The 27,517-nt window shown below is 40.6% G+C and overlaps 2 protein-coding genes and 1 long non-coding RNA gene across 4 annotated transcripts in view; 1 reads left to right on the top strand and 2 right to left on the bottom strand.

The window, feature by feature from the left end:
* LOC143031587 (uncharacterized) overlaps positions 1-3,943 on the top strand; it is a 9,633-nt gene extending 5,690 nt beyond the window's left edge. Inside the window, exon 2 of the mRNA XM_076195629.1 lies at positions 3,020-3,943. Coding sequence (XP_076051744.1) covers positions 3,121-3,618 — 498 coding nt within the window. The 5' untranslated portion in view covers positions 3,020-3,120 and the 3' untranslated portion in view covers positions 3,619-3,943. The remainder of the gene's footprint in view (positions 1-3,019) is intronic.
* LOC143031584 (uncharacterized) overlaps positions 1-6,871 on the bottom strand; it is a 22,809-nt gene extending 15,938 nt beyond the window's left edge. The window contains exons 1-2 of one of the 2 annotated variants that reach the window (XM_076195624.1): positions 6,786-6,861; positions 2,864-3,076 (exon numbers count right to left, since the gene is read on the bottom strand). The gene's annotated coding sequence lies outside the window, so the exon portion shown is untranslated. Of the gene's footprint in view, positions 1-2,863; positions 3,077-6,785 lie in introns of both variants that reach the window. The other variant, XM_076195625.1, reaches the window with a different exon arrangement.
* An 11,809-nt stretch (positions 6,872-18,680) lies between these two features.
* Positions 18,681-27,312, bottom strand: LOC143031588 (uncharacterized). Its single transcript, XR_012967015.1, has 3 exons — positions 27,195-27,312; positions 24,756-24,882; positions 18,681-18,944 (listed from the first exon to the last, which is right to left on the bottom strand). It is a non-coding gene; the product is annotated as an uncharacterized LOC143031588 (long non-coding RNA).
* Positions 27,313-27,517: the final 205 nt, after the last annotated feature.

Here is a 27,517-nt window from a genome sequence, read left to right as displayed (position 1 = left end):
AGGTATATATATATATATCATATATATATATATATATATATATATTATATATATATATATATGAAAAACAAATCACCAAGCACACACAACAATACTTGCAGAAACCACTTGGAAAATAAAAGAAATGAATACAGAACGTTTTCGTCTATTCAAGACATCATCAGGGTACAAAGAATACAGAAAATGACCAAAGGTTGTAATATGTACATAGTGGTAGAGGAACTGGAAAAGGTCCAATGTTACCCAATTCCAGAAGACTTATTTACAATCTTTTTAATAATGAAGTTATCTAACTTATACAAACCTAAGCTTAAATTCATATTATTTTCAAAACTATTTTTAATGTAACATGATTCAATTCTTTTCTACAATGTTATGACATGATGTAATAACTTTTGTGTTTTGCCAATCAATTATATGGGAGCTCTCTTTTTGGTGGACGAAAATTCCACTTGACATTTGACCCGTTCTTATACTGTATTTATGTTGACTAATCCTTTTGTTTGAATCTTTTCCTGTTTGGCCTATGTACTTAAAATCACACACATTACAAGGTATGCTGTAGATACATCCTTCCTTTTCTTTTGGAGAATTTCTAATGAGATAGTTCTTAACATTATTGTTGTTATTAAATATGCTCACACATACTACCTCACCCCCCATCCCCCTGTCCATTCCACCTCACGCATCACAACATCCATATACTACCATTCTCCATTCACACATCTTCTGTCCTCTCCCGTCCTTCCTCAACAGAGGGGAATGTCTGTTGAGGAAGGACGGGAGAGGACAGAAGACAGGGGTGAATGGAGAATGGTTGTATATGGATGATGTTATGATGCATGAGGTGGAATGGATGGGGGGATGGGGGGGTGAGGTAGTATGTGTGAGCAAATTTTGACGCATCCCGAAGGGATTTCTCCCTGTCTTCTCATTTTATGCATGGGGGAACGGAGTTAGGACGGGTAGAGGTTGTGTAGATCAGATCTTTGTGGTAAGACAGATATGTGAGAAAGCTATAGGAAAGGGGAAGGATGTTTTTTGGGCTTTTATGGATCTGGAAAAGGCTTATGATAGGGTAGACAGAAAGGCACTGTGGGAGGTTATGCAGATTTATGGGATAGGAGGAAAGCTTTTGGGAGCTGTCAAGAGTTTTTATGTGAGTAGTAGAGCATGTGTTAGGATTAGAAATGGAGAGAGTGAGTGGTTTGAAGTAAAGGTGGGACTTCGTCAAGGATGCGTTATGTCGCCCTGGCTGTTCAACTTATACATGGATGGGGTGGTGCGAGAGGTAAATGCTAGGGTAGTGAGTCAGGGATTGGAGATGGTTAAAGAAAATGGAGAAAAGTGGGAGGTGAGCCAGCTGTGGTTTGCGGACGACACTGCGCTTGTGGCAGGGTCAGAGGAGGGATTGAGGAAGCTGGTGGCAGAGTTTGGGAGAGTATGTGATAGAAGAAAGCTAAAGATAAATGTGGGTAAAAGTAAGGTGATGAGATGTACAAGGGGTGAAAGTGGCAGTAGACTGGAAGTGAACATTAAGGGAGAGCGACTGGAGGAAGTGGATAGTTTTAGATACTTGGGTGCAAGTGTAGCAGGAAAAGGTGGAGTGAAGGTGGAGGTAGAATGTAGATTGAGAGAAGCAAGTAAATGCCTTGGTGGTTTAAAGAGTGTAATGAGAAATAGACATTTGGGAATGGATGTGAAGAGGAGACTGTATGAAGGAGTGATTGTGCCAACAGCACTGTATGGGGCAGAAACGTGGAACATAAGAGAAGAAGAGAGAAGGAGTTTGAATGTGTTTGAGATGAGGTGTCTGAGAAGTATGGTGGGGGTTACTAGGCTAGATAGAGTGAGAAATGAGGAGGTGAGGAGGAGAACAGGGGTGAAAAAGGATTTGGGAGATAGGGTCGATGAAAGAATATTAGGATGGTTTGGACACATGGAAAGAATGAGTGAAGAAAGACTAATAAAAGAGGTATGGAAGGCAGATGTGGAGGGAGTGAACATGAGGGGACGTCCTAGGATGAGGTGGATGGATGGGGTGAAGGGGGCTTTGGGGAAGAGGGGAATGTCTGTTGAGGAAGGAAGGGAGAGGACGGAAGACAGAGGTGAGTGGAGAATGGTTGTATATGGATGATGTTGTGACTGCATGAGGAGGTATGGGCGGGGGGGTGGGGGGTGGGGTAGTATGTGTGAGTGAATTTTGACGCAGCCCGAAGGGATTTCTCCCCGTCCTCGCCTTGTGTGCAGGGGGGGGGGGGGTCGCCGATTAAATGAAGCGGCCTTGCTGTGGATGTAGTGTGTCTTGCGACACTGCTTCTGACCCAGGGCGGTGGGCAGGGTGCAGGGATGACCCGTCATCCAGGAGGTGCTCAGATGAGAGGAAGGGTGGGAGGGGTGTGGAGTGTATTTAGGGATGGGGTGGGTGGGAGTGTTTTTATGCCTTTCCCTTTTTGGCTACCTCCCTTGGAAGGGGGAAAAAGCCTTGGTATATGTATGTATGTATGTATGGAACGGAGTGGGGGGTCGCCGATTTAATGAAGCAGCCTTGCTGTGGATGTGCTGTGTCTTGCAACACTGCTTCTGACCCAGGGCATTGGACAAGGTGCAGGGATGACCCGTCATCCAGGAGGTGCTAAGATAAGAGGGAGGGTGGAGGGGTGTGGAGTGTATTCAGGGATGGAATGGGTGGGAATGATTTTATGCCTTTTCCTTTTGGCTACCTCCCTTGTAAGGGGGAAAAAGCCTTGGTATATGTATTAAATATCATCTGAATACAAAAGCTTTTAAATATTTGAGGAAGGGTGATAAAATTTTCATGATATGGAATTGTTAAAATGTTCTTCAATTTAAAATCGTTTACTTGAGGGCTTTGATGGGGTTCCTCGAAATCCTCTGGAATTTAAGACTCATCCACGAGCAGGGTCTCGAGCTTATCAGTGTATTCATCGGTGGGGATGAGGACACAGTTGGCGGCCTTGTCTGCTCTCCTGATGGTGATAGAGGCATCTTCTTGCAGTTGTTTGGCTGCTTCCTTATGGCGACGCTTCAGGATTCTGCTATTGTGGTTCCCCCTCTGAATGTGACGAGGAAGCCCTTAGAAAAATCATCTACAAAGACATGAAACTTACCAACGACAATGACAAAATAGATCTGGTTATTTTAAATAAAAACATGAAGACATCCCAACTCCTTATTAAGAACAACCCCTGCCAGAGGACACTGGAACTTCAGCGTAGCCATCTCGTGTATGAATACTCCTGCAGAAAAGGGAACTGTGAAGCCCTCAATGAATCATACATAGGGATGACTACGACGAAGCTCACGAGGCGTCTCACCCTTCACCTCTCCAATGGCGCTATCAAGCGACACCACGAAGACGTACATCAGACCCCAATGACAAGAAAGAATTTGGAGGAGGGCATCACTATTTTACAGACAGAAGCAAACCACACACGCCTTCATATCCTAGAAGCCTTATACATAAAAGATAAAAACCCTACCATGAACAGACAGACTCCGGACCCATTCACTATCCCCACATCAAAAGACATCAAGCTCCGCTTTAGGCTCATGGCCGCTTGGCCCGAGGGCGGCGCTACGTGTCCTGCTTCCTGATTGGTCAACCGGATCAGCACTGAAGTGTTTGTGATCTGTGTATTGTGTATATATAATCATCTCCCACACACTGTACTCATTAGCACTGAAGATGCCTAACTGTTAAGCGAAAGCTCTGCATAAAAAATTAAGAAGATAATTCCCATGCCTTTACCTATACCACCAATGCTATTTGGCCAGGTAATTAGAGAACTTAGCACGACACAGCGCGCCAGCATAAGAAAAGTCGAGAATGTCAGCAAAAAACTCGTGAACGCAGAAGCTGCTGCAAATTTTAATGACATTTGCCTAAAAGAGGATCTGCTGCCCAACTATAGCAATATATATATATACATATATATATATATATATATATATATATATATATATATATATATATAGTCTATGTAGGGTTGTGACTAGTTGTCTGGTTCTCATAGCAACTGGAGGAGGAAGGGGAGCCCAGGTAGTTTCAGCAGCGTGGACTACCTCTCCCAGTTCCAGCTACAGTCAATGTAATAAGCTCTTTGATCACTGTACCTCATCACACACCCGAGAACAGTCCTAGGGCCAGGACCCAAATGTCAGGCATTATACCTCCCACTTTGAGTCTGGTGTTTAAGCTTCTCCCATTCAATATATATATATATATATATATACATATATATATATACATATATATATATATATACATATATATATATATATATATATATATATATATATATATATTATATGTATGTATTTTAGTTGTGCACACCTACGCGATATAGCATTAGAAAATTAAATATTAATTTTGTAAATTATAATACATGACCGTAGTATGCGATTTTCTTGGCGGAAATGAACAACAAAAAACTTTGCTACAAGCAAATCTACTAACGAACGAAGCCGCTAGGATACAGTCCAGACGCCATGTTGTCTTCTGTCCAGTCCAGTCACTGTCAGTTAGGCGATGGCTTTCACGTTGTGGACTAGGTGTTCTCCAACTCCAGGTGACATTAATAATCGCTGTTACAAAGACAATAGGACTTCCTTGGACTTTTTGAGAGAACACGGGGTTCTACCGTCGTCTGTTAATTGCCCGAGGTACAATAATAATCAGGCCGTCAGCATCTGTGATGATGACGACCCGGATGATCTTTAGAATTTGATGTACTGAATTACTAAATATAGATTAGGTTACGTAGGTTAGGTTAGATTAGAATAGACAAAGTTACCATCCTTTCATTTCTACAACCTCAGCATGCATCAAAACAAACATGGCATATCATTGAACTGCTGCAACTTCGTTCATTAATGAATACGTCTTACCAACTTTTTTGTTATTGATTACCACCCAGAAAATCACATATTATGTTAATGTATTATAATTTACAAAATTAATAATTAATTTTCTATTGCTATATCGCACAGGTGTGTGACTAAGTGGGAAACACAGGAGTCTTAGCTCTCAAGTTTATTCCTGACTAGTTTCACGTTTCACAGGTGTGCTTTTTCATTTCCTTTGAAAAAGCACACCTGCAAAACTAGTCAGGAATAAACTCAAGACTAAGACTCCTGTGTTTTCTACTCCGCTTACGTCAATCTGTCAGAATGTCTCAGCATATATATATATATATATATATACATATATATATACACACATGTATATATATATGCATATATAATATATATACATACATATACATATATATATATATATATGCATATATAATATATATACACACATATATATATATGCATATATAATATATATACACACATATATATATATGCATATATAATATATATACACACATATATATATATGCATATATAATATATATACATACATATATATATATGCATATATAATATATATACATACATATATATATGCATATATAATATATATACATATATATATATGCATATATAATATATATACACACATGTATATATATATGCATATATAATATATATTACATATATATACATATATATATATGCATATATAATATATATACATACATATATATATATGCATATATAATATATATACATATATATATATATGCATATATATATACATATATATATACATATATATACATGCATATATAATATACATACATATATATACATGTATATATAATATATATACATACATATATATATATATATATGCATAATATATATATATACATATATATACATGCATATATAATATACATACATATATATACATGTATATATAATATATATATATACATATATATATATGCATATATAATATATATACATACATATATAATATATGTATATACATATATATATATATATTATATATATGCTAATATTATTTAAGTAGAGGAGAAATTTCCCATTTTCAAATGACTAATAATAATTTTCTTTAGCCTCCCCATGAGTGCCATTATCTCAAATACATATTCAGATGATGCACTGGACTCGCATGAAACAGCTATCACCCTCATGAATAAGAACTCAAGTACTGCTTGTGTGACATGAATACACACATCACTTCTGCTTATTCAAAAATAGTGGTAACTACAAAGCTTTGAAGGCATGAGACCTTAAGATATAAACATTAGTGACAGCAAGGATTTTATTTAATTATTGACATAACTAGTAAACTACAGCCCGCTGTCATCCAATATTCTTTCATGAATCCACTTCAAAGTGATTATTCATCAATTTTAACTTCTGCCATGCCTCACCTCTACCGCCCTCTATTGCAAACATTATCTCTGATAATTGATATGCTGTTTAAGGATTTGGGTTAAAAAAGGGAATTCTTTGGTAAAATTCCACAATCATGCAAACATGTTAAATATCTGTGTTTAACGTGGATATTTAACATGCAATTTCCATTGTCCAATAGCTCCTATACCTAGTATATCCTAACATAACCATTCTGTAGGGGAAAGTATGTGTTTGAGTGATATTGGAGTATTTTATCTTTCTCCTCTCAAACTGTTTCCTACCCTCATTCTCTAACTGAGTTTGCCTTTGCAAAAGTTTGGATACAAATTACAATTTGTCTTGATTCCTTCGCACTTTATTCCCAACAAAAATCAGTACTAATATTATTCTACATATATACCTTTCATAAAATACGAATACTAGGATTAGGTACAAATAAATAAATAAGACAATTGAAGTAAATAAAAGCACGAATTTTCTACCTTTGTGTTGTAGAGCACGACTTGTTTACACTACGCAATGTTTACTTTTACAATTGCATTGTTTGATAATGATAATAATGTTACTTGGGTAATAAATCAAATACAGATAATCAAAAAATACATAGTTCGAAATTACAATTACAATTCCCGAGGACAAAAAAAAAAAAAAAAAAATACATATGAGCTTATTTCCATTGCGGTCCTCATTTGACGGTTTTTACACTTAAAGGCCATTTACACGGTCAAACGGTTTGTCAAACCCAGTTTGTCAAACAAGGGTTTGAAGTGATGTTTGACCGTGTGAATGTGGTATTTGGTTGTCAAACACGGTTGTCAGACGTGTTTGATAACCAGATACCCCCATTCACCCATTCAAACATCACTTCGAACATTTGTTTGACAAACCGGGTTGACAAACCGTCTGGCCGTGTAAATGGCCCTAAAGTTACAAAGACAAAATATATAGGGGTTAAAGGTCAAATGAGGTTTTGGATTTTTTTTTTCATGGATAAAAATATAACTTGGAAGAAGTTAGAACACTAAATTGCACGTTTCTAGTATTTTATAGTTTTGATTTTATCAAAATAGCATGATCTTTAAATTGCCTCATAGCAGACGGACTTTTAATTGTAGTTACATTTTCCACCCCTAGGACAATGATGACGTAACAGCTGTTGTGTACAAATAATACCTCCAGTTTTTTTGTTTTTTTTTTGCCTTTTACGTGAATTTTCATTGAAATGAAGGGCAGCAAGTAGTAGTCTGAAAGTAGAAAATCAATAATGATAATTTTCAGTCACCATGCATGCATTTTACCATTCTCAATATGAATTCAGCCCCTTTGTGCCTAAATTACTGTAGTGAAATCAAATTATATCAAGAGGTGTTTGTTTGAAGTTACATGTATTTGACATCCTTTCATTGTGTTAGTAGGGGACAGTTTGTGTGTCAGGTTATCTAATTAAGTTTCATTGTGTTTGCGTGGAATAGAATCATGGCAGAGTCTAGGTTATTTTAATAAATTTCTTCTTCCATTTTTATTTCTGGTTTCGATCACTTGTAATCAGTAATGGTTATATATAAGATAAGGAGGGGTTACTTGCTAGTTCGGCTTTCCGTATGTCTGTGTCTATAACATTTATCCTGGCTTTCATTTTTATTTTAATAGTTTTGAGACCCTCTAGGTTTAAGTTTAGTTGTTGCTTGGCCCAGTAACTTCCTTGTCTTTCAAATAGGTCTTGAAAAATTAACTTCACTAGCTTGTTCCCCTATCTCCAATGATGTGTCTGGCATAAGAACACAAGAATAAAGGAGACTGCAAGAGTCCATAGGGCCTACACTAGGCAGCTCCATATCCATCACCACCTGTCATCCCCATCCATAAAGTTGTCTAATTGTTTCTTAAAACAACTGATAGTTTCAGCACTTACTACATGGTTACTAAGTCTATTCCATTCGTCGACCACCCTATTAGTAAACCAACTCTTGTCTATTTCCTTCTTAAATCTAAAATTGTCCATTTTAAATCCATTACCATGAGTCCTGCCCTGTTGTTTTAATATGATGACCTTGTTTGCATCACCCTTGTTAAGCCTTTGATCTACTTGAACACCTCTATTAGATCATCCCGCACTCTGCATCTTTCCAGAGAGTGTAAGTTAAGGTGCCTAAGCCTCTCTTCGTAAGGCAATAATATAAGAGCTTGTTTTGCATATCTATTGTAAGCTGAGGAAGATCCACTAATTGCTATGACTATTATTTTGTATGCCTTGTTCTCTATTATCTGCAGTCTGTTGAGTTTACTTTTTGTGAAGAAGATTCCTTTAGTTGAGTGGAGTAGACTGGGGATGATGGCGACATTTTTCCAGAACATTTTGCCGATTCTGATCCTGTTGCAGCTTGTCATTATTGAGGCCATTTGATTAACAAACGAGTTTGTTTTGCAGGAGAGTGTTCTTTGGGGCATTTCATCTTATTTGTTATTTTTATTCCTAATTATATGTTATGAAATCCATGACTTTTATTCCACTAATTTTTTGGGGGACTCTGCTAAATTGTGGGTTAGGATATTGCTCTTTGCTTTGTTTATTCTTAAACCACATTCTTCTCCAATTTCAGTTAGCAGTGGAAGTGGTTGTACCACCTCATCTACAGAATTTGTTATTAGAAGTCCATCATCAGTAGAGAAGATTGAAGCTATTTGTATGATGTGGTTTTTGAAGCCTTCTAGATGGAGATTTAAGTAGTTGATGATCAGGTATGTTATCAATAGGAAAAATGTGGTGGAGCCATTGCATCCTTGTCTGATACCACTGGTGATTTGTATTTTCCACGTTTCCTAGTTATTTATCATTATCTTTGTATCATCTCCTTGGTTGGCTATTGTAGATACAGTATGGTGTTTCTTGGTGGATGTTTGAATTTTTGGTAAATGTTCAGTTGTGCACAAGAATGCGATATAGCAATAGAAAATTAATTATTGATTTCGTAAATTATGATATATCAACGTAATATGCAATATTCTTGACGGAAATAAAAAACAAAAAAGTTGCTTAAACAGATTCCGTAAGTAATGAAGTCACACCGGATGAATGGTATGCCATGTTTGTTTTCATAGATGCCAACTTCGAAGAAATGAAAGGATAAATTCACCTATTCTAACCTAACATGTATTTAGTAAATCTATACCTGTAATTTAAGGTCATCTGGATCGTCGTCGTTGTCGCCGTCAGGGATGTTGGTGGCCTGTTCAATCACTCTTTCTGATGTTGAGGTATATAGGTTTCTCATAGCTTGAAGGAATGCATGGATTTCAGCTCCATAGCATTCCTTCAAGAATATATACCTCGCAAGGTACTGGCGGAAGTACTGAGGGTATACATCAGGCCTCAACCTGGACCGGGCAGACAACAACACTTGACAAACAACAAGATGGCATCCCGATCCTATGCTAGCAACTTCGTTTGTTAGTATATTTGCTTGTAGCAAGGTATTTCTTATTTTTATTTCCACCAAGAAAATCACATATTACGTTCATGTATTATAATTTACAGAATTGATATTTAATTTTCTAACGCTATATCACACACTTGTGCACAATTGAACAAATACTGAATCTTTTGATGCTTTTATTAGGGTCTCCCTTCCTACACTGTCAAAGGCCTTGGTGAAATCTATTGAAATGATGATCAGCAATTTTCTATTCTTGTAACTTTCTGTGATGCTGCATTGTAGCATCAAGATGTTGTCAGCTGTTCTTCTCTTTGGTGTGAAGCCATTTTGTGTTTCTAGTAGGTTTTGATTTTGGTGGAGGTGTTTTTCCAGTTTTTCTTTGATAATGCCCATTACTATTTTGTAAGATGTGTCTAGTAGGTCTGTTGGTCTGAAGGCCTTGATTTGTGGGGTTTGTTTTCGGGATGAGCTTTGTTTCCGAGATCTTCCCGTACTGTTTTTTCTGATTATTGAGTTGATGGCCACAAAGAGTTTTGGCGTGGCTTCTATGTCTTTTATTATTTCCCTAAACATTCCAGTGCTTAACTCATTCAACTCCGATGACAAGATGTCTTGTCATTTGGTCAAATAAAACAAAAAATCATAAAACACCAAAATGTTTGATCAAACACCAGAAAAATATGACGTCAATCCTCGCTTCGCTGCGAGCGAAGCGAGGATTGACGTCATATTTTTCTGGTGTTTGATCAAACATTTTGGTGTTTTATGATTTTTTGTTTTATTTGACCAAATGACAAGACATCTTGTCATCGGAGTTGAATGGGTTAAGCCATTTGGACCTGCCACTTTACCATTTTTCATTTTTCTTATTTGTTTAGTTAGCACTTCTGCTGTGATGTCCCCTGAGCTCATAGGTTTGGTACTTGGTTCAATGATATTGAAGGTATAGTCATAGTGCTCTTAGAATTTCTGGGATGTTGACTGTATGATCTATGTCCGTGGCTATGGCACCTTTTTCTATTTCCTCTTGGTGTTGTTTTTTGGATTCAACTTATGAGCTCCAGGTATCTTCAATGAGGTTTGCATGTCGTTGGTATATGCCTTTCCAGAAAGTTGTAATTTTCTCTCCTAGTTGTTCTTGTTGATTTATTTTGGTGTTCTCATCATATACTCTGTCACTTGTGGTTTTGTTTGTGCCATATGAACTTAAGCTGTTTGTGTTGTTTCCATTTTTTTGTTTTTTCTTATACTGCAGCATTTCCTAAACGAGGGGAAATTTGAAGTTACCAGGGGGGAAATAATTACACTACTTACTAGCAAAATATATATATATATATATATATATATATATATATATATATATGTTTACAGTATGTATCAGATGGATTTTCTCATGCCTGAGAGTATGCCTGTTGTAGATGGGTGTAGTTTATTATGTAGCTATGTTTACCAGTTTATTTGTCCATTTTTTAAATAAATTGATAAATAGTCACAGTGTGTCTTGCCATGAAGGGGGAAATCTGGATGGTTAAACTGGTTGTACGGGGGAAATGACAATAAATTTGGGAACCACTGGTATAGTGACTTGCATCAGGATTTAAACAGCCCAAGTGACGTCACAGCTGAGAGAGCCTTATGATAACAGCCGAAGATTGGTAAAAGAAAAGTTTGTCTGTTACCAGTATTTTGATAGGCCTTTGTATCACACTGCGTAATAACGAGGATTTATTCTTGCGTTATTTTATCGAAAAGTGACCAAGCCATACATCTAGCAAGTATTCACCACCTCTTTGGAAACTCTCAGTTGACTTTTAAGAGGACCAGAAACACTCATGAGTAATACCAATAAGTATACATATTATACATAAACATTATCATAGATTTGTTAATCCTCATAAAATGTTTGTAACATAGGATTGAGACCAAAATTTGAGCACCCACATAATAAAGGAACATTGCATTATGTATCAGGAACAACAGAAGGGTACTAAAAGGTACCAAAACAGTATGAGTGAGTACCAGATCAGTGTAACATCAATTTATTGGTATACTACATTATTCTATTGCTGTAGCAGCAAGTGTAGGACACTAAAGGGGGGTCCATCCCAGAATATGAGTAAATATCAAGTATTATGGGATAGAAGGTTGTAGGCCATCAACATGTAATTATAGTGAATGCTACATGGCAGTTGGGTTACATATTGATTAATTACAAAGGAATTAATTACAAAAATTATCTGTACTTCAAGATGGAGTGGGCAAATACACATTAGTTTAAGCACCAGGAAGTAGGGGACAAGGGAACCAGTGCTGGTACGAGTAAAACAACAAGGATCTGGAGGGAAAGATCCAATTATCTTGGTGCTTGGTACCCTGATTCATCAGACAAGTATTATGATCAGATCTATTCTCAGACCATACCTGAAACATATGCCAAACTATGACAAGCATCAAACATTGTTATATTACGCTAAACCTTTCAAGAACAAAAAGGTAAGATCAGAACAGTTATGACTTAATGCAGATTTGGATGGTATTATTCATAGAGTGTGGGACCCCTCACTGGGTTAGTAGTACATAAAATCAAGGCTGTTCTTGATCCATAGGTGAGACATATAATAATCCTTGACTTTTTTCTTGAAAGTAACCTTGGTATCTGACTGCTTAATGGACATAGGTAGTGAGTTCCATAATTGAGCACCTGTGAAGTGAAAGCTCTTTTTCGTTAAGGAACCTGCATGAGTTGCAATAAATGACCCTTGACTGTTCCAGGTTCAGGTCTCAGCAGAGAACGTAAAATTACAACCCGCATATGAAGGAGCAGAATTATGAACGACATTATAAACATGGTTTAGTTTTAGCTGCTGGACACAATTTTACAGGTAACATTCCTATTTTGCTAAATTCTTCTATGCCAATATGACTATGTTTAGGTAAATTTAGCATGAATCTAATGATCTCATTTTGTGCAATCTGTAGCCTAGACTGGTTTTTTCTGCTCAGACTACTGTACCAAGAGTTACAAGCGTAATCAAAGTGATATATCGGGCCAGACCAGAAGCTTCTTTGTTTCCATATAAAAATTTCTGTTCTTTCTGTACAAAAATTAAACCTTATGTGAATACTTGGATACAATCTTATCCATTAAGGCATTCCCTAAATGGGACTGATCTAAGGGTTTTCCTAGATAAGTTACCCCTCCAAGACATTAATCCCACATCCGACCTGTAAACAGCAGTGTTTCATTAGGTTAGGTTTGGATGCAAAGACAATACTTTCAGTTTTACCAAGGCGTGAAGACAGCTTGTTATCTATGAGCCAGTCCTGGACTGAAGACACTTCAACACGCATGGCCTCCTCTACTTCAACTGGGTCCCTACCCGAGACAATTAGTGCGGAGTCATCTACATAGAGCAGTAACTTACAGTTCACCGCACCTGGCATGTCGTTGATATAGACCAGGAACAACAGCAACCCCAGAATTAAACCTTGTGGTACACCACAAGTTAGCTCTCTGTCACCTGAGCAGGTTCCATTTACCTGTACAAGTTGTTTGCAACCTGTGAAGTAGGACTTAAACCAGCCAATATTCACCATTCCTAATGCCGGAATTTTTTTAATATCATGACCCACTGTGTCAAATGCCTTTTGTAGATCCAACAAACTAATCCCGTGTTTATCTCTGTCACATTTCTATTTCACCAAATCGTAAAGGTATATTAAACTGGTGTCTGTTGAGTAGTTTGATCTAAAACCAGATTGCATGTCGTATAGCAGATTCCATTCCCTGAGGTGGGTATTTAACTGATTATATATGATACATTCCAAAACTTTGGAAATAATACCTAGAACTGAAACAGGCCTGTAGTTTCCTGCCTCAGTTTTTGTTTTTCTTATAAAGAGGTGTTACCCAAGCCCTTTTCATGTTGTTTGGGATAGATTCTGAACTGATAGACAAAATTATTATGCGAGTTATTGGAGGAGTTATAATTGTGGTCCCATCTTTAACAAATCGCACAGGAATATTGTCTAACCCTATAGCCTTATTGGCACTTATATTAGCCAGTAATTTAAACGCTTCTTCTTGGGTGGTCTGATGTAGTTGGAAACACTTTGGGGACTTAAAGTACTCCTGAACGTACCTCACCCCAAACTTCCCTGAACCCGTTGGGAGGGATTCTACTAGTTTAGTAGTTATGGTTGTGAAAAAGGAGTTGAAGTGGTTTGAAGATGACATTATTATTTCAAAAAGAGCAGAAGACTTGCAAGATATGCTGAGTGATCTAAACAAGGAAAGTCTCAAAGTAGGTTTAAAATGCATAAGAGTAAAACTAAAGTAATGTTCAACACAAAAATTCAAAGTAAAGAGATTATATCTGATGGTGAGAGTCTTGAAGAAGTTGAAGAGTATAATTATTCAGGCCAGATGGTGAAAGTGACAAAAGACCATGGTAACGAAATAAAAAGATGCATTACAATTGATTGGAAAGTGTTTGGTAAGTATAATAAAATCCTGAGAAGCTACCCTTATGTTTGAAATGTTAAGTTTACAATCAATGCATTCTGCCAGCAATAATCTGTGGGTGTGAGACTTGGAAACTGATGAGGGCAATGGAAACAAAACGAAGGACTGCACAGAGGAGAATGGAGAGATCAAAGATGGGAATAATGCTGAGAGACTGAAAGAGAGCAAGTTGGGTGAGAGAGCAGACTAGAGTGAAAGATATGGTGGAGACGGTAAAAGAGAGGAAGTGGAATTGGGCAGGCAAGTTAGTGCGAAGGACTGATGAGCGAGGGAACAAGTGTGTTACTGAATGGACGCCGCGAGATAGGAAGCATGGAAGAGGGAGACCAGACAGAAGGTGGAGAGATGAGAATGAGAAGTTTGCAGGAGTGACTTGGCAGAGGATGGTGCGGTCGTGTGAATCATGGAATGCTATGAAGGAGGCCTTTGTTCAGCAGTGAACTCAGGATGGCTGATTTGATTTGATTCATTTAAGCTTCAGAAAAATAAAGTCAGGCCAACAAGTATCACTTGTGTAAACAAAATTCCAATATTTCAATATAACATTCAAGTTTGTGCATTAAAAAGAAAAAATATATAAAGGAGAGAATCCTGTAATTAACAAAATTAATAACTCCATCAAGCCATGCACACAAACATATCCTATCTAAATAATAGAACATTTGTTACCAAAACATGGCATTCCCCCCCCCCAAAAGTGACTTGGTAATAATTTGTGCAGTTCCACCAATGAGTGAGACGATATATTTCTAGTGATAGAAAGTTTTTCGTCTATGGTAACCTTTTGCCATCAGATTGTCTTTGTACCCTGTTATGTCGTCGACACTCGCTCTATAGAAAATTTGTTGACTTGTCCCGAAATCCCTGGACAGTGGAAGGTAATTGAGAGGCATGAGAATCCTCATGCACTGGGAAATTGGTAAATCACAGTCCTAGGGCTAATTAAACAGAACTTAGTACAATGATTTTATTGTGATTTAAGATGTCTCCACAATCAGTGGCATGCAGTTGATATTCAACAAGGTTTATCTTCAATAATGAAAATTATTTCAGTAATTCACTTGTCAACTAACTGGGCAAGATATATGGTTGGGAACAGGTAAAATCCGGGTTTTGCCTGTTCCTATAAATATGTAGGCAGTTAAAATTTAATATAGGTCAGTAGTATTATTTCCCCATACTATAGTGGGTAGTACAATGACAAATATGTTCAATTTTTCTTCTGATCAGGTATTATTTGAAGCGTTGACAATGAGAGTTTCATCAATTATCTCCTCGTGATTGGGCGAGACTCCAAAAAATTAACAACGAGTCGCAAATATTATTCATTACAGGTAACCTTAATCTTGTATAATCTAGAGGCAGGATAGATAAGATGAGGGAGGAAAGGGGGGATTTGGGGGTTTAGTGGAAGGAAGGTAGAGTTATGATCCATTTGCTCGGTTATTATTATAGTCTTGTGGACGTTTTAGTCTCTTGCACAATTAGATAGATAGAGAGCAGGATAGTTAAAATGGGGGAGAGGGAGGGAGGGGGGTTTGGGAGTTTAATGGAAGGAAGTTAAAGTTATAATAGATGTGGGGCAGACCCATTTGCTCGGTGATGTTTATGGTTTTGTAGAGTCTCTTGCACAATTAGTTAGTTAGAGGGCAGGATAGATAAGATGGGGGAGTGGGAGGGAGGGGGGGATCTGAGGGTGCAGTGGAAGGAAAGAATGAAATGGAAGGAAGTTAGAATTATGAAAGATGTGGGGCAGACACACTTGCTCGGTTATACTTACACAATTAAAGGGCAGGATAGATAAGATGGGGGAGAGGGAGGGAGGGGGGAATTCGGGGTTTAGTGGAAGGAAAGAGTGAAATGGAAGGAAGTAAGAGTTATGATTGATGTGGGGCAGATCCACTTGCTCGGTTAATTTATAGTCTTTTGGACTTTATTTTTTTTTATTTTTTATTTTTTAGGACACGTGTTTATGTGCATTGCTTGATCGAATTGTTCAGCTTATTGACTTACAGGATTTTATTCATTACACTATTTTTGGATTGTATTTTTCTTTTCTTTTTAATGCATACATACATACATATACCAAGGCTTTTTCCCCCTTCCAAGGGAGGTAGCCAAAAAGGGAAAGGCATAAAAACACTCCCACCCATTTCATCCCTAAATACACTCCACACCCCTCCCACCCTTCCTCTCATCTGAGCACCTCCTGGATGACGGGTCATCCCTGCACCCTGCCCACCGCCCTGGGTCAGAAGCAGTGTCGCAAGACACAGTACATCCACAGCGAGGCCGCTTCATTTAATCGGCGACCCCCCCCTCTCCGTCCCCCTTTGCATATAAGGCGAGGACGGGGAGAAATCCCTTCGGGCTGCGTCAAAATTTACTCACACATACTACCCCACCCCCCACTTCCCCGCTCATTCCTCCTCATGCAGTCACAACATCATCCATATACAACCATTCTCCACTCACCTCTGTCTTCCGTCCTCTCCCTTCCTTCCTCAACAGACATTCCCCTCTTCCCCAAAGCCCCCTTCACCCCATCCATCCACCTCATCCTAGGACGTCCCCTCATGTTCACTCCCTCCACATCTGCCTTCCATACCTCTTTTACTAGTCTTTCTTCACTCATTCTTTCCATGTGTCCAAACCATCCTAATATTCTTTCATCAACCCTATCTCCCAAATCCTTTTTCACCCCTGTTCTCCTCCTCACCTCCTCATTTCTCACACTATCTAGCCTAGTAACCCCCACCATACTTCTCAGACACCTCATCTCAAACACATTCAAACTCCTTCTCTCTTCTTCTCTTATGTTCCATGTTTCTGCCCCATACAGTGCTGTTGGCACAATCACTCCTTCATAGTCTCCTCTTCGCATCCATTCCCAAATGTCTATTCCTCATTACACTCTTTAAACCACCAAGGCATTTACTCGCTTCTCTCAATCTACATTCTACCTCCACTCCACCTTTTCCTGCTACACTTGCACCCAAGTATCTAAAACTATCCACTTCCTCCAGTCGCTCTCCCTTAATGTTCACTTCCAGTCTACTGCCACTTTCACCCCTTGTACATCTCATCACCTTACTTTTACCCACATTTATCTTTAGCTTTCTTCTATCACATACTCTCCCAAACTCTGCCACCAGCTTCCTCAATCCCTCCTCTGACCCTGCCACAAGCGCAGTGTCGTCCGCAAACAACAGCTGGCTCACCTCCCACTTTTCTCCATTTTCTTTAACCATCTCCAATCCCTGACTCACTACCCTAGCATTCACCTCTCGCACCACCCCATCCATGTATAAGTTGAACAGCCACGCATCCTTGACGAAGTCCCACCTTTACTTCAAACCACTCACTCTCTCCATTTCTAATCCTAACACATGCTCTACTACTCTCATAAAAACTCTTGACAGCTCCCAAAAGCTTTCCTCCTATCCCATAAATCTGCATAACCTCCCACAGTGCCTTTCTATCTACCCTATCATAAGCCTTTTCCAGATCCATGAAAGCCCAAAAAACATCCTTCCCCTTTCCTATAGCTTTCTCACATATCTGTCTTACCACAAAGATCTGATCTACACAACCTCTACCCGTCCGAAATCCACACTGTTCCTCACCAATTACTCCCTCTGTTCCTCTCCTAATCCTCTCAATTAAGATCCTCACATAAGCCTTCCCTACTACACTCAACAGGCTAATCCCTCTGAAATTACTACATTCACACTTGTCCCCTTTTCCCTTGTAAAGAGGAACTATACAGGCACTACTCCAGTCCTCCGGTACTCTACCCTCTCTCCAGCAAACATTAAATAACCTCACCAACCAGTCCACCATCACTGCACCTCCCTTTTTCAGACATTCTGCATGACATCCATCCAGACCAGGTGCCTTACCTGCTTTCATCATCTTTACAGCTGCCTTCACCTCATCCTTCCTTATTTCTCCTCCATTCTCCTCACTCATCACTCATTTTCTTCGCATTTCCCACTGCAGCTATCTTTCCTTCCCTATCCTCCTTCACATTCAGCAACTCCCTAAAATATTCTGCCCATCTTCCCCTCACTGCCATCTCTTCCATTATCAACTCTCCATCTGTACCTTTTACCTTTTCTTCCCTACTTGATTCGCCTCCTCTTCCTCTCTTAATTTCTTTCCAAAACATCTTTTTATTACTTTCAAAATTTTCTGTCATACTCCTACCCCATTTCACATCTGCTCTCCTCTTTGCCTCCTTTACCTTTTGCTTTACTTCTCTTTTCTTTTCTTTGTACGTCTCATATGACTCCCCTGTCCTCTTTTGTAACCAATCTGTGAATGCTCGCTTCTTCTCTTCTACAGCCTTCTTTGTTTCCTCATCCCACCATTCACTACCCTTTTTAATGCAAACTTGAATATTATATTGAAATACTGGAATGTTTTACCTTTAATTCTTGCAGCAACTACACTGACAAGTTCAAAACAATTACACTTTTTCTGGTAACTTTTAAAAGTTAATGTGCATGACAGCAGATAAGACCGATGTAAGAGGAGTATTTTGGAGGGGAGTGGAGTGGTGGAGTAACAGAATAGTGGCGCTAGTCGACTGCAGTCTCAGGTGGTGGCGGGCCAAGAAAACCATTTTCCATTGCCCATGAAGTGGCAAGGACATGCTGGTCAACTGCAGTCCTTGGTGGCTGAAAAAAAGATTAGAGCTTTTGTATTCCACAAGCAATGGCTAGAAGAAAAATTACTGCAGAATTTCCCCCATCAATAATCCTATTACTTTCCACTTTTGTCCTGTACAGTTTTGCTTTAGAAGGGAAACTGGGACACAATAGTAGTTTTAGATGGACAAGTTTGAGTAGTTTGTATGCATGGGAGGGTTGTAAGAGGATGAAGAGAGGAACAGAGGGAGCAATTGGTGAAGATCAATGTGGGTTTAGGGAAGGTAAGGGTTGCATGGATCAGATTTGTGAGAAAGCTTTAGTGAAAGGTAGATGCATTTTGGGTCTTTATTGATTTGGAAAAGGTAAGGTAGACAGGAAGGCACTGTGGGATGTCTTGCAGATACGAGATTAGGGGGAAACTTAAGGGCAGTCGAAGGTTTTACAATAGTACAGCCCGTGTTAGATTTAGAAATGGTGAGAGTGAATGGTTTGAGGTAAAGGTGGGACTACGTCAGTGATGTGTTAATGTTGCCAAGGCTGTTCAATGTGTTGTTGTTGTTGTTGTTGTTGTCGTTCCCTAGACTGTCTGTCCGAGCAGTCCCGTCTCCCCAAGGAAGGCCACAGCCGAAACTGGGTTTTCCCACAAATCCTTTATAGAGTGTATGTTGTGTTGTTTGCGTGCATGATTGTGTATAATGCAGTCTTCCATTATGTGTTGTATGGTATGGGGTGAAGTGTTACATCCTGGGCAGCTGTTCACAACACGGTCGTCCAGCCTCTTCTGGTAGCTTAGAAGTGCTGGGTGGTGACCGCATCGCAGTCTGGCCAAGTGGACTCTGTCCTTTCGTGGGAGAGAGGATTCAGAAGGGTGGATATCAGGGGGTCTGGCATGCAGCAGTGTGTTGTCTTTCAGTGTGTTAATGGAGCGGTGAGTGATATGATTATGAATATGTTTCCGGAGTCTGGTATTTGGTGGTTGTGGAGGAAGAGAAGAGAGTATCTGTGTGTAATAAAGGTCTTTGGGTGTAGTTTTAATGTTTCTTGGTGTGTGTGGGTGTTCTGCTATGTAGTGTAGCGGGTGTGATGTGTTTGTGGTGGCTGCAGCAAGTGTTTGTGTGCCTCTCATGTCGAGGTGGTCCTTGACTTTGAGGACTTTTGTTTCATGGTGTAAATGGTCTGTAGGTGATGTATTTGTGCAGCCTGTAATTGTTTTTAGGGCTTTGTTTTGTATGATTTGAAGGGTGTTGTGGTGTGTCTCACTAAGATTAGGAGCCCATGCAGGACTCGCATAATTCATCACTGAGCGTATGCATTGTTTGTATATTGTTATATTAGTTTCTTTGTTTTGTCCAAATGTTGTTCCAGTGATTGACTTAAGTGCGTTAAGTCTAGGTGTGCATTTGTTTTTTATGTTTGTGAGGTGTTGTTTGAAAGACATGGATGTATCGTATGTTACACCAAGAATTTTCGGTGTGTTTGTGTGTGGTATTAGAGTGTTGTTGATGTAGAGATGAGGTATGTATTTGTGTTCTTTTGTCCAGTTGGTGAGAAGTGTTGCTGTAGATTTGGTTGGAGCTATTTTGAGTCTGTTTGTGATGAACCATGTGTTGAGTGTGTCAAGGTAAGGCTGGATTATTTCTGCAGCTTTGTCTGTGTTACGATGTGTGCATGTGATTGTTATGTCGTCTGCGTAGGAAGAGATTTGTATTTCTGAGGTGTCTGGCGTGGGTAAGTCATGCATGTATAGATTAAATAATGTGGGGGATAGAACCGAGCCCTGTGGTACTCCGTTCTTAATGTTTCTGATGTGCGATGATTGGCCATTATATGACACATGAGCATTCCTGCCTGCCAGATAATTGGCCAGCCATCTTTTGGTGTTATTGTGCATGTCTGTGTTATATATTTTATTTGTTAGGTTGTGGCGGGGGATAGCATCAAAAGCTTTACTAATGTCCAATGTTATAAGAAGTGTTCTGTGGTGGGGCCTATCTGAATTGATGCCATCTAAAATTCTTTGTGTGAGGTTTGTCAGAAGAGTGTTTGTGGAGTGTAGTGGCCTAAAACCGTGTTGTGAGTCAGCAAGGGGAATATATGGTGTGACAAGTTTAAGTATTAGGCGTTCAATGACTTTAGAGGGGGTGCAGAGAAGTGTGATTGGGCGGTGCGATGTTGGGATTGTTGGGTCTTTGTTCGGTTTTGGAATGGTGATTATTTTACCATGCTTCCAGATGTCGGGTATTGTGTTGTGTGAATAGCTGTAGTTTGCAATGTTTGTGAGTGCGTGTATACCTTGTGGTCCAATGTGTTTTAGGTGTATGTTGCTTATGTTATCAGGGCCACAGGCAGATGAGTGCTTGAGACTATGCAATATGAGTTTTGTCTGACTGTCTATGAAGGGTGTATAGTCTGAGTCTGTGGGAAAGTCTTTCTTACGTCGAATGGTGCGTCGGTCGTCAGGGTGAGATGTAAGATGGCTCGTCTGTGCAAAATGACGTATGAGTGCGTTTGCTTGTTGTCTGTTTGAGGGTAGATTATCTGTTGTTGTGATTATTGCTGCGTGAGAGCGTGTAGTGTTAGTGTTGGATAGTGTGATGCTGTTGAGTGTTTTGTACAATTTGCTGGTGTTTGTTTTGTGATCAAGTGTATTGATAAAGTTTTGCCAATTTTGTGTTTTTTGTTCATGTATTTTATTGGCAATCACAGTGTTTAGTGTTTGTATTTGGTCTGCTATGTTTTGAGGGATAGGTGTGGGGGTATCGTGTTTAAGTGTGTCACGTTGTCTGATGAGGCCTTGGATTTCTGGTGTGAAGTTGGGGTTGTGTGATTTTCTGTTGCCTCTAGGGATGTATCTCTTGTCTGCGTTTTGTATGATTGTATTAAAAGCGTGCACAGCATTGTTTATGTTTGTGATTGGTGTACTGTTAAGTGTTTCAAAATGTTGTTCTGTTTCTTCATTAAAGGCTTCCCAGTTAGCTCTCTTGTAATTGGTGTAAGTGTGTCTGTGGCCAGCTGGGGTGCATCTTGTTTTGGTGGTGATGATGATTGGAAGGTGGTCAGAACCAAGGGCTCCGACCACTCTCCATGATGTTGTTGGGGTTAGGCAGGGGGAGCAAAAGGTGATATCAGGAGAGGAGGGAGTGTAGAGGGCTTGGTATGGGATATGTGTATGATTATGTGTGTTGTTCATGATAGTCAATGAGTCGAATTGAGTCTGTATATCAAGCCCTCTGTCTGTGTCAGGGTTGTCGACAAACCAGGCAGACGACTTGGCGTTGAAGTCACCACCCATGATCAGGTTGGGGATTGAGGTTAGTTGGCTGAGTTGAGGTCTGAAGGTGTTTGGAACTGTGGGGGATGATTGGGGGGGAATGTACATGTTAACTATTGTTAGTGTTGAATTGTTGCCTGTGCGGATACGAATGGATTGGGTTTCTGTTGTGTTATCTGTGGTAGGGAGGAGAATTTTGGTTGTGGCACTTGTGTCCACAAAACAGATGGAATGGTGGATCAGGGTGATGAGTCCACCGCCATTGCCGTCAGTCCGGTCTTGTCTGATGGTGGTGTAGTTATGAAATGATGGTGTTTTGTGTGAGTGTCTTAATTTTGTTTCTTGTAGAATTGCAATGTGTATGTTGTGTTGTTTAAGAAAGTGTTCAAGTTCATGTTTTTTAGTGTTTATACCGTCAATGTTGTGTTGTAATATGTTGATGTTGTGTGTTTTGTATGTGTTGTATGTTGCCGTTTGGGGTTGAGGTTGGGGTGGTAGTGGGGAAGGTGTAGGATCTGGGTCAGAGGGGGGGAAAGGAGAGATCGGGGACAAAGGAAGGGGAGTACTAATCGGGGGTAAGGGCAAAGGGAAATTGTGAGTGGGTAAGGGTGTTGGCTGTGGTTGGGGAGGTGGGATTGGGGTTACTGGAGGGCAGGTAGAACATGTCCAAGTGTTTGTGTATTGGTTTGTGTCAGCAAGTGTTGTACAAGTGAGGTGGGCCCAGTTTTTGCACATATTGCACTGAACTGAGCCCTTTGTCTGTCTGCTCGAAGTAATGGGTTTTAGAGCATGTTGGGCATGTGTATTTTGTGGTGGTCCCCGGATTGATATCTACATCTCCGGCTAAAAGTAGAAGAAGAGTGGTGATCGCCGGAAAAAGACCCCTCTGTGAATAAAAAACGTAACATTGTGTTTTGGAAAAAAAAGGATTGTGGAACTCCCCCAGGTAGGCGTAGCTCCTCCTTGGGGATCGGTGCCATCTGCGTAGAGCTGATGGCCAGGGGTAGATGCTGCTGTTTGGCCCCCAACTCTTGGGGTTGGGGGGTGGTCCCACGACGTAGACGTTGCAGCTCCAGGACCTGCTCAATGTGTACATGGATAGGGTGGTGCAGGAGGCAAAGGCGAGGCTAATGGGAAGGGAACTGGAAATGGGTTAAAGAAAGTGGGAGAAGAACCAGTTGGCAACTGGTGACTGTTTGTGGCTGGGTGAGAAGGGGGGGGGATTGAAGTTAGTTTGGGAAGGTACAAGTAGAAATTTTGAGGTAAATGTGGATAAAAGCAAGGAGATTAGATGTACAAGGGCAGTGGGTAGCAAGTTTGAAGTAAATCTTCAAGGAGTCTGGAAGTGGATACCTTTAGGTATTTGGGGTTGTGTGATGGAAAGCGGGTATTGGAGGCGATTATGATATTGTTTAAAGTCACAATCCCCCCCCCTTTAATGGAGGCTAGGACAGTGCCCATACAGATGACTTAGTAGTGTGGAATTGAATGAACCATGCCCTTGGTTCAACTTGGCCTGTGGCAGGATTCGAACCGCCATCCCCTCCACCTTTGCCACAAGCAACAACGCCCTAACCTGCTTGGCCACAGCTTCCAGGATTGGAGGTAAAGGTAAACTGTAGAGCAAGTAGACTTGAATGCCTTTTAGGGGGATTAAAAATGTCACGAGAAATAGGCATCTGGGAATGGATTCAAAGATTGCATGAAGGGGAGAGTGCCGACAGCATTTTACGACAAACTGAATTCATGAGCAGCGAGGAAATGTCTGATCGAGATGAAATGTGCAAGAAATATGGTAGGGGTTGTTACTAGGTTAGTGAGAAACTGTGTGGAGGAAGAGAGACCAGGATTAAAGAAAGATTGACAACAGGGGTGATGAAACAGTATTGGGATGGTTTGGACAAAGAATGTGTCAAGATTAAAAGGTGTCAAAGGCAGAGGTGGAGGGAGTGAACTGGAGGGGACGACCAAGTACGAGATGGATGGATGGATGTGCAGGGGGACGTTGAACAAGATGGGAAGGGCTGTTGAGCAATGAAGAAGGTAGGAGGTGGAGTCTGGCTGTGTATAGATACTTTTTGCAAGACAGGAAGGGGATTCTTTTGGGAACAACATTCTAGTGCAGTACAAAAGGATTCCCCCAGTCTTTTCTGCACGAGGGGACGGAGAGTTCACTGATTAAGCGAGGCTGCCTTTCAGTGGATGTACCGTGTCTTACTACATTGCTTCTGACCCAGTGGGGCAGTGGGCGGGATACAGGGATGACCCGTCATCCATGAGGAGCTAAGATGAGAGGAAGGAAAGGGTGGTGGATGGAGGGGAGTGGAATACGTGGGAGGGATTAGGTACATGATGCCTTCAACTTTGTTACATCCCTGATGGGGGAAAGCTCTTGGTATATATATAGAGTTTTCAACTAAAATTCAAAGTAATAAAATGCCATTCTATCGTCTTAAACTTTCTGCTCTGACTGCTAAGAATGACTGCACAGTAACTAACAATGCCTACCATGACACAAGCCTTGCCATGTGTGCACTACAAGTATTTACATTTTCCAGACGACGTACCTTTTGAGGCAAAGGTGCCGCCCTGTCCTGCTGCATGGCTGAAGATTACCGAGGGGAGATACAAGAGAGACAGTAACTGTAGGTCAAGGGAGCAGCGGCGCTTTTAAAACTGCAGTTCCACGAGGTGCTGAAAAGGGGGGCATAACAGGGATCAGATTCGTCATCTGATGAGTTATCTAAAAGACTACCAAATTTAGGACCTCCAATGAAATGTCAGATTTACTACACCCAGTGAACATGGAGAATCATCTACCACTTTGTGTAATATTGCCATTGTACTAGAATATAGAACTTTATCCCTGAAATACCAGATTCTCGATACTCACAGCGGAGAGCCTTCCCTTGTCCTTCAGGTCCGTCTCAAGCCACTTCCACTATTGAAGAAGCGAAGATCCTTCCCACCACGGCGAGGCTGGTTCTTGATCATCAGGTTCCAACTCCAAGGATCCTCCCCCTCCCCCACCACCACCACACCTAACCAGCAGTACGACCGACTCCCATCCCCACAAACCTAACAGCAACTATTTCCTCTCCCTCGACCACTATGCATTTAATACCGTCTCCCCCCCCCCCTCCACTCTCACTTACTAGTTTTACATTGTCCCGATCTCGCATTTCTGTTGTTCCCAGACCTGGATTATCGTCTTCCCAATTCCTCTTCACCTCCTTTTGGTTCCACCAACTCCTTCAAATGTCTCAACTCCATCTCGTTCTCTCTCTCCCTGTTCAACCACCAATGCCACTCCCCCCCCCCCCTCCAGGGCATTTAATGACCGTCTCGACCATCGGCGGCTCCTCTTCACATCTTCAACCACAAATTCCTACAACTTTACCAGCTCCTACTCCTCCTCCACCAACTCCACATCTTCCTCCTCCTCCTCCTCCACCAACTCCAGCTCTCCCTCCTCCACCAACTCCAGCTCTCCCTCCTCCACCAACTCCAGCTCTCCCTCCTCCACCAACTCCAGCTCTCCCTCCTCTACCAACTCCAGCTCTCCCTCCTCTACCAACTCCAGCTCTCCCTCCTCTACCAACTCCAGCTCTCCCTCCTCTACCAACTCCAGCTCTCCCTCCTCTACCAACTCCAGCTCTCCCTCCTCTACCAACTCCAGCTCTCCCTCCTCTACCAACTCCAGCTCTCCCTCCTCCACCAACTCCAGCTCTCCCTCCTCCTCCTCCTCCACCACCACCAACTCTTCATCCTCCTCCTCCTCCACCAACTCTTCATCCTCCTCCTCCTCCACCAACTCTTCATCCTCCTCCTCCTCCACCAACTCTTCATCCTCCTCCTCCTCCACCAACTCTTCATCCTCCTCCTCCTCCACCACCAACTCCAACTCTTCATCCTCCTCCTCCTCCACCAACTCCAACTCTTCCTCCTCCTCCTCCTCCACCAACTCCAGCTCTCCCTCCTCCACCAACTCCTGCTCTACCTCCTCCACCAACTCCAGCTCTCCCTCCTCCACCAACTCCAGCTCTCCCTCCTCCTCCTCCTCCTCCTCCACCAACTCCACATCTTCCTCCTCCTCCTCCTCTACCAACTCCAGCTCTCCCTCCTCTACCAACTCCAGCTCTCCCTCCTCTACCAACTCCAGCTCTCCCTCCTCTACCAACTCCAGCTCTCCCTCCTCTACCAAATCCAGCTCTCCCTCCTCTACCAAATCCAGCTCTCCCTCCTCTACCAAATCCACATCCTCCTCCTCTACCAAATCCACATCCTCCTCCTCTACCAAATCCACATCCTCCTCCTCTACCAAATCCACATCCTCCTCCTCTACCAAATCCACATCATCCTCCTTCTCCACCAACTACTTCATCTTCCTCCAGCTCTACTTCTTCTTCCTCCTCCAACTACTTCATCTTCCTCCTCCTCCACCAACTCTACATCCTCCCCCTCTTCCTCCTCCTCCTGCAACTACATATTCCTCATTTCTTAAATACAACATTGAAGATTTAAATCGAATTACTAACCTTCATTAATTCCTGCATTTGAAGTTGCCCATTTTCCAACAACTAACGTTTATTTCCTCCCGTTTAAAGACTTAACAATTTGCGGGCCGCTTTTATAGCGACCAAGGTTTCTGCAAATTTAGCTTCATTAATATAGAGAACATTACCAAGGGTTGTATAATGCAGGCGACACTGTCAAACATGTTAATATAAACTCACTTTTTTAAAGCGTTGGCTAGGCAGTCTTCAAAATCCAGTCGAAAATTTCAAATTTTATGGAAAAAAAAAAAAAATCGAACGCGAAAACTTTAAATTTGCCACCGTCTAGAATTTCAATGTACTTGGCTGGGGTAACATTCGCGCCAAAACTCCACATTTGCTTCATTACGAAATAAATATTACATTGCATATGAAAACACGTATTCTAAAATTTGTAATGTACCGTCATTTCAACAACATTGTTCGAAGATTTGAACCAAAATTACTAACCTTGATTGCTGTATTTGAAGTTCTCCATTTTCTAAGAACCGTAATGTTCACTTCCTCATTTAAATACTTAACGAATATTTGCGGGCCCTCTAATTGGTGACATTTCTGAAAAGTAAGCTTTATTAATATAGAACATTACCAAGATTTGTATAATGCAGACGACATTTGTCAAATACGCCAAAATAAACTCACCTTTGAAAAGCGTTGGCTAGGCAGTCTTCGAAATCCAGTCGAAACAAGTTGAAAATTTACTTTAGAAAAAAATCGAACGTGAAAACTAAATTCGCCACTGTCTAGAATTCCAATATAATGCTTGGCCGCTG

Source organism: Oratosquilla oratoria, chromosome 12, assembly GCF_046742065.1.
Source record: "Oratosquilla oratoria isolate Oo_2021 chromosome 12, ASM4674206v1, whole genome shotgun sequence".
NCBI lineage: Eukaryota > Metazoa > Arthropoda > Malacostraca > Stomatopoda > Squillidae > Oratosquilla > Oratosquilla oratoria.
Note: the sequence above shows the minus strand (reverse complement) of the source record. Positions and strands in the feature narration are given on the sequence as shown.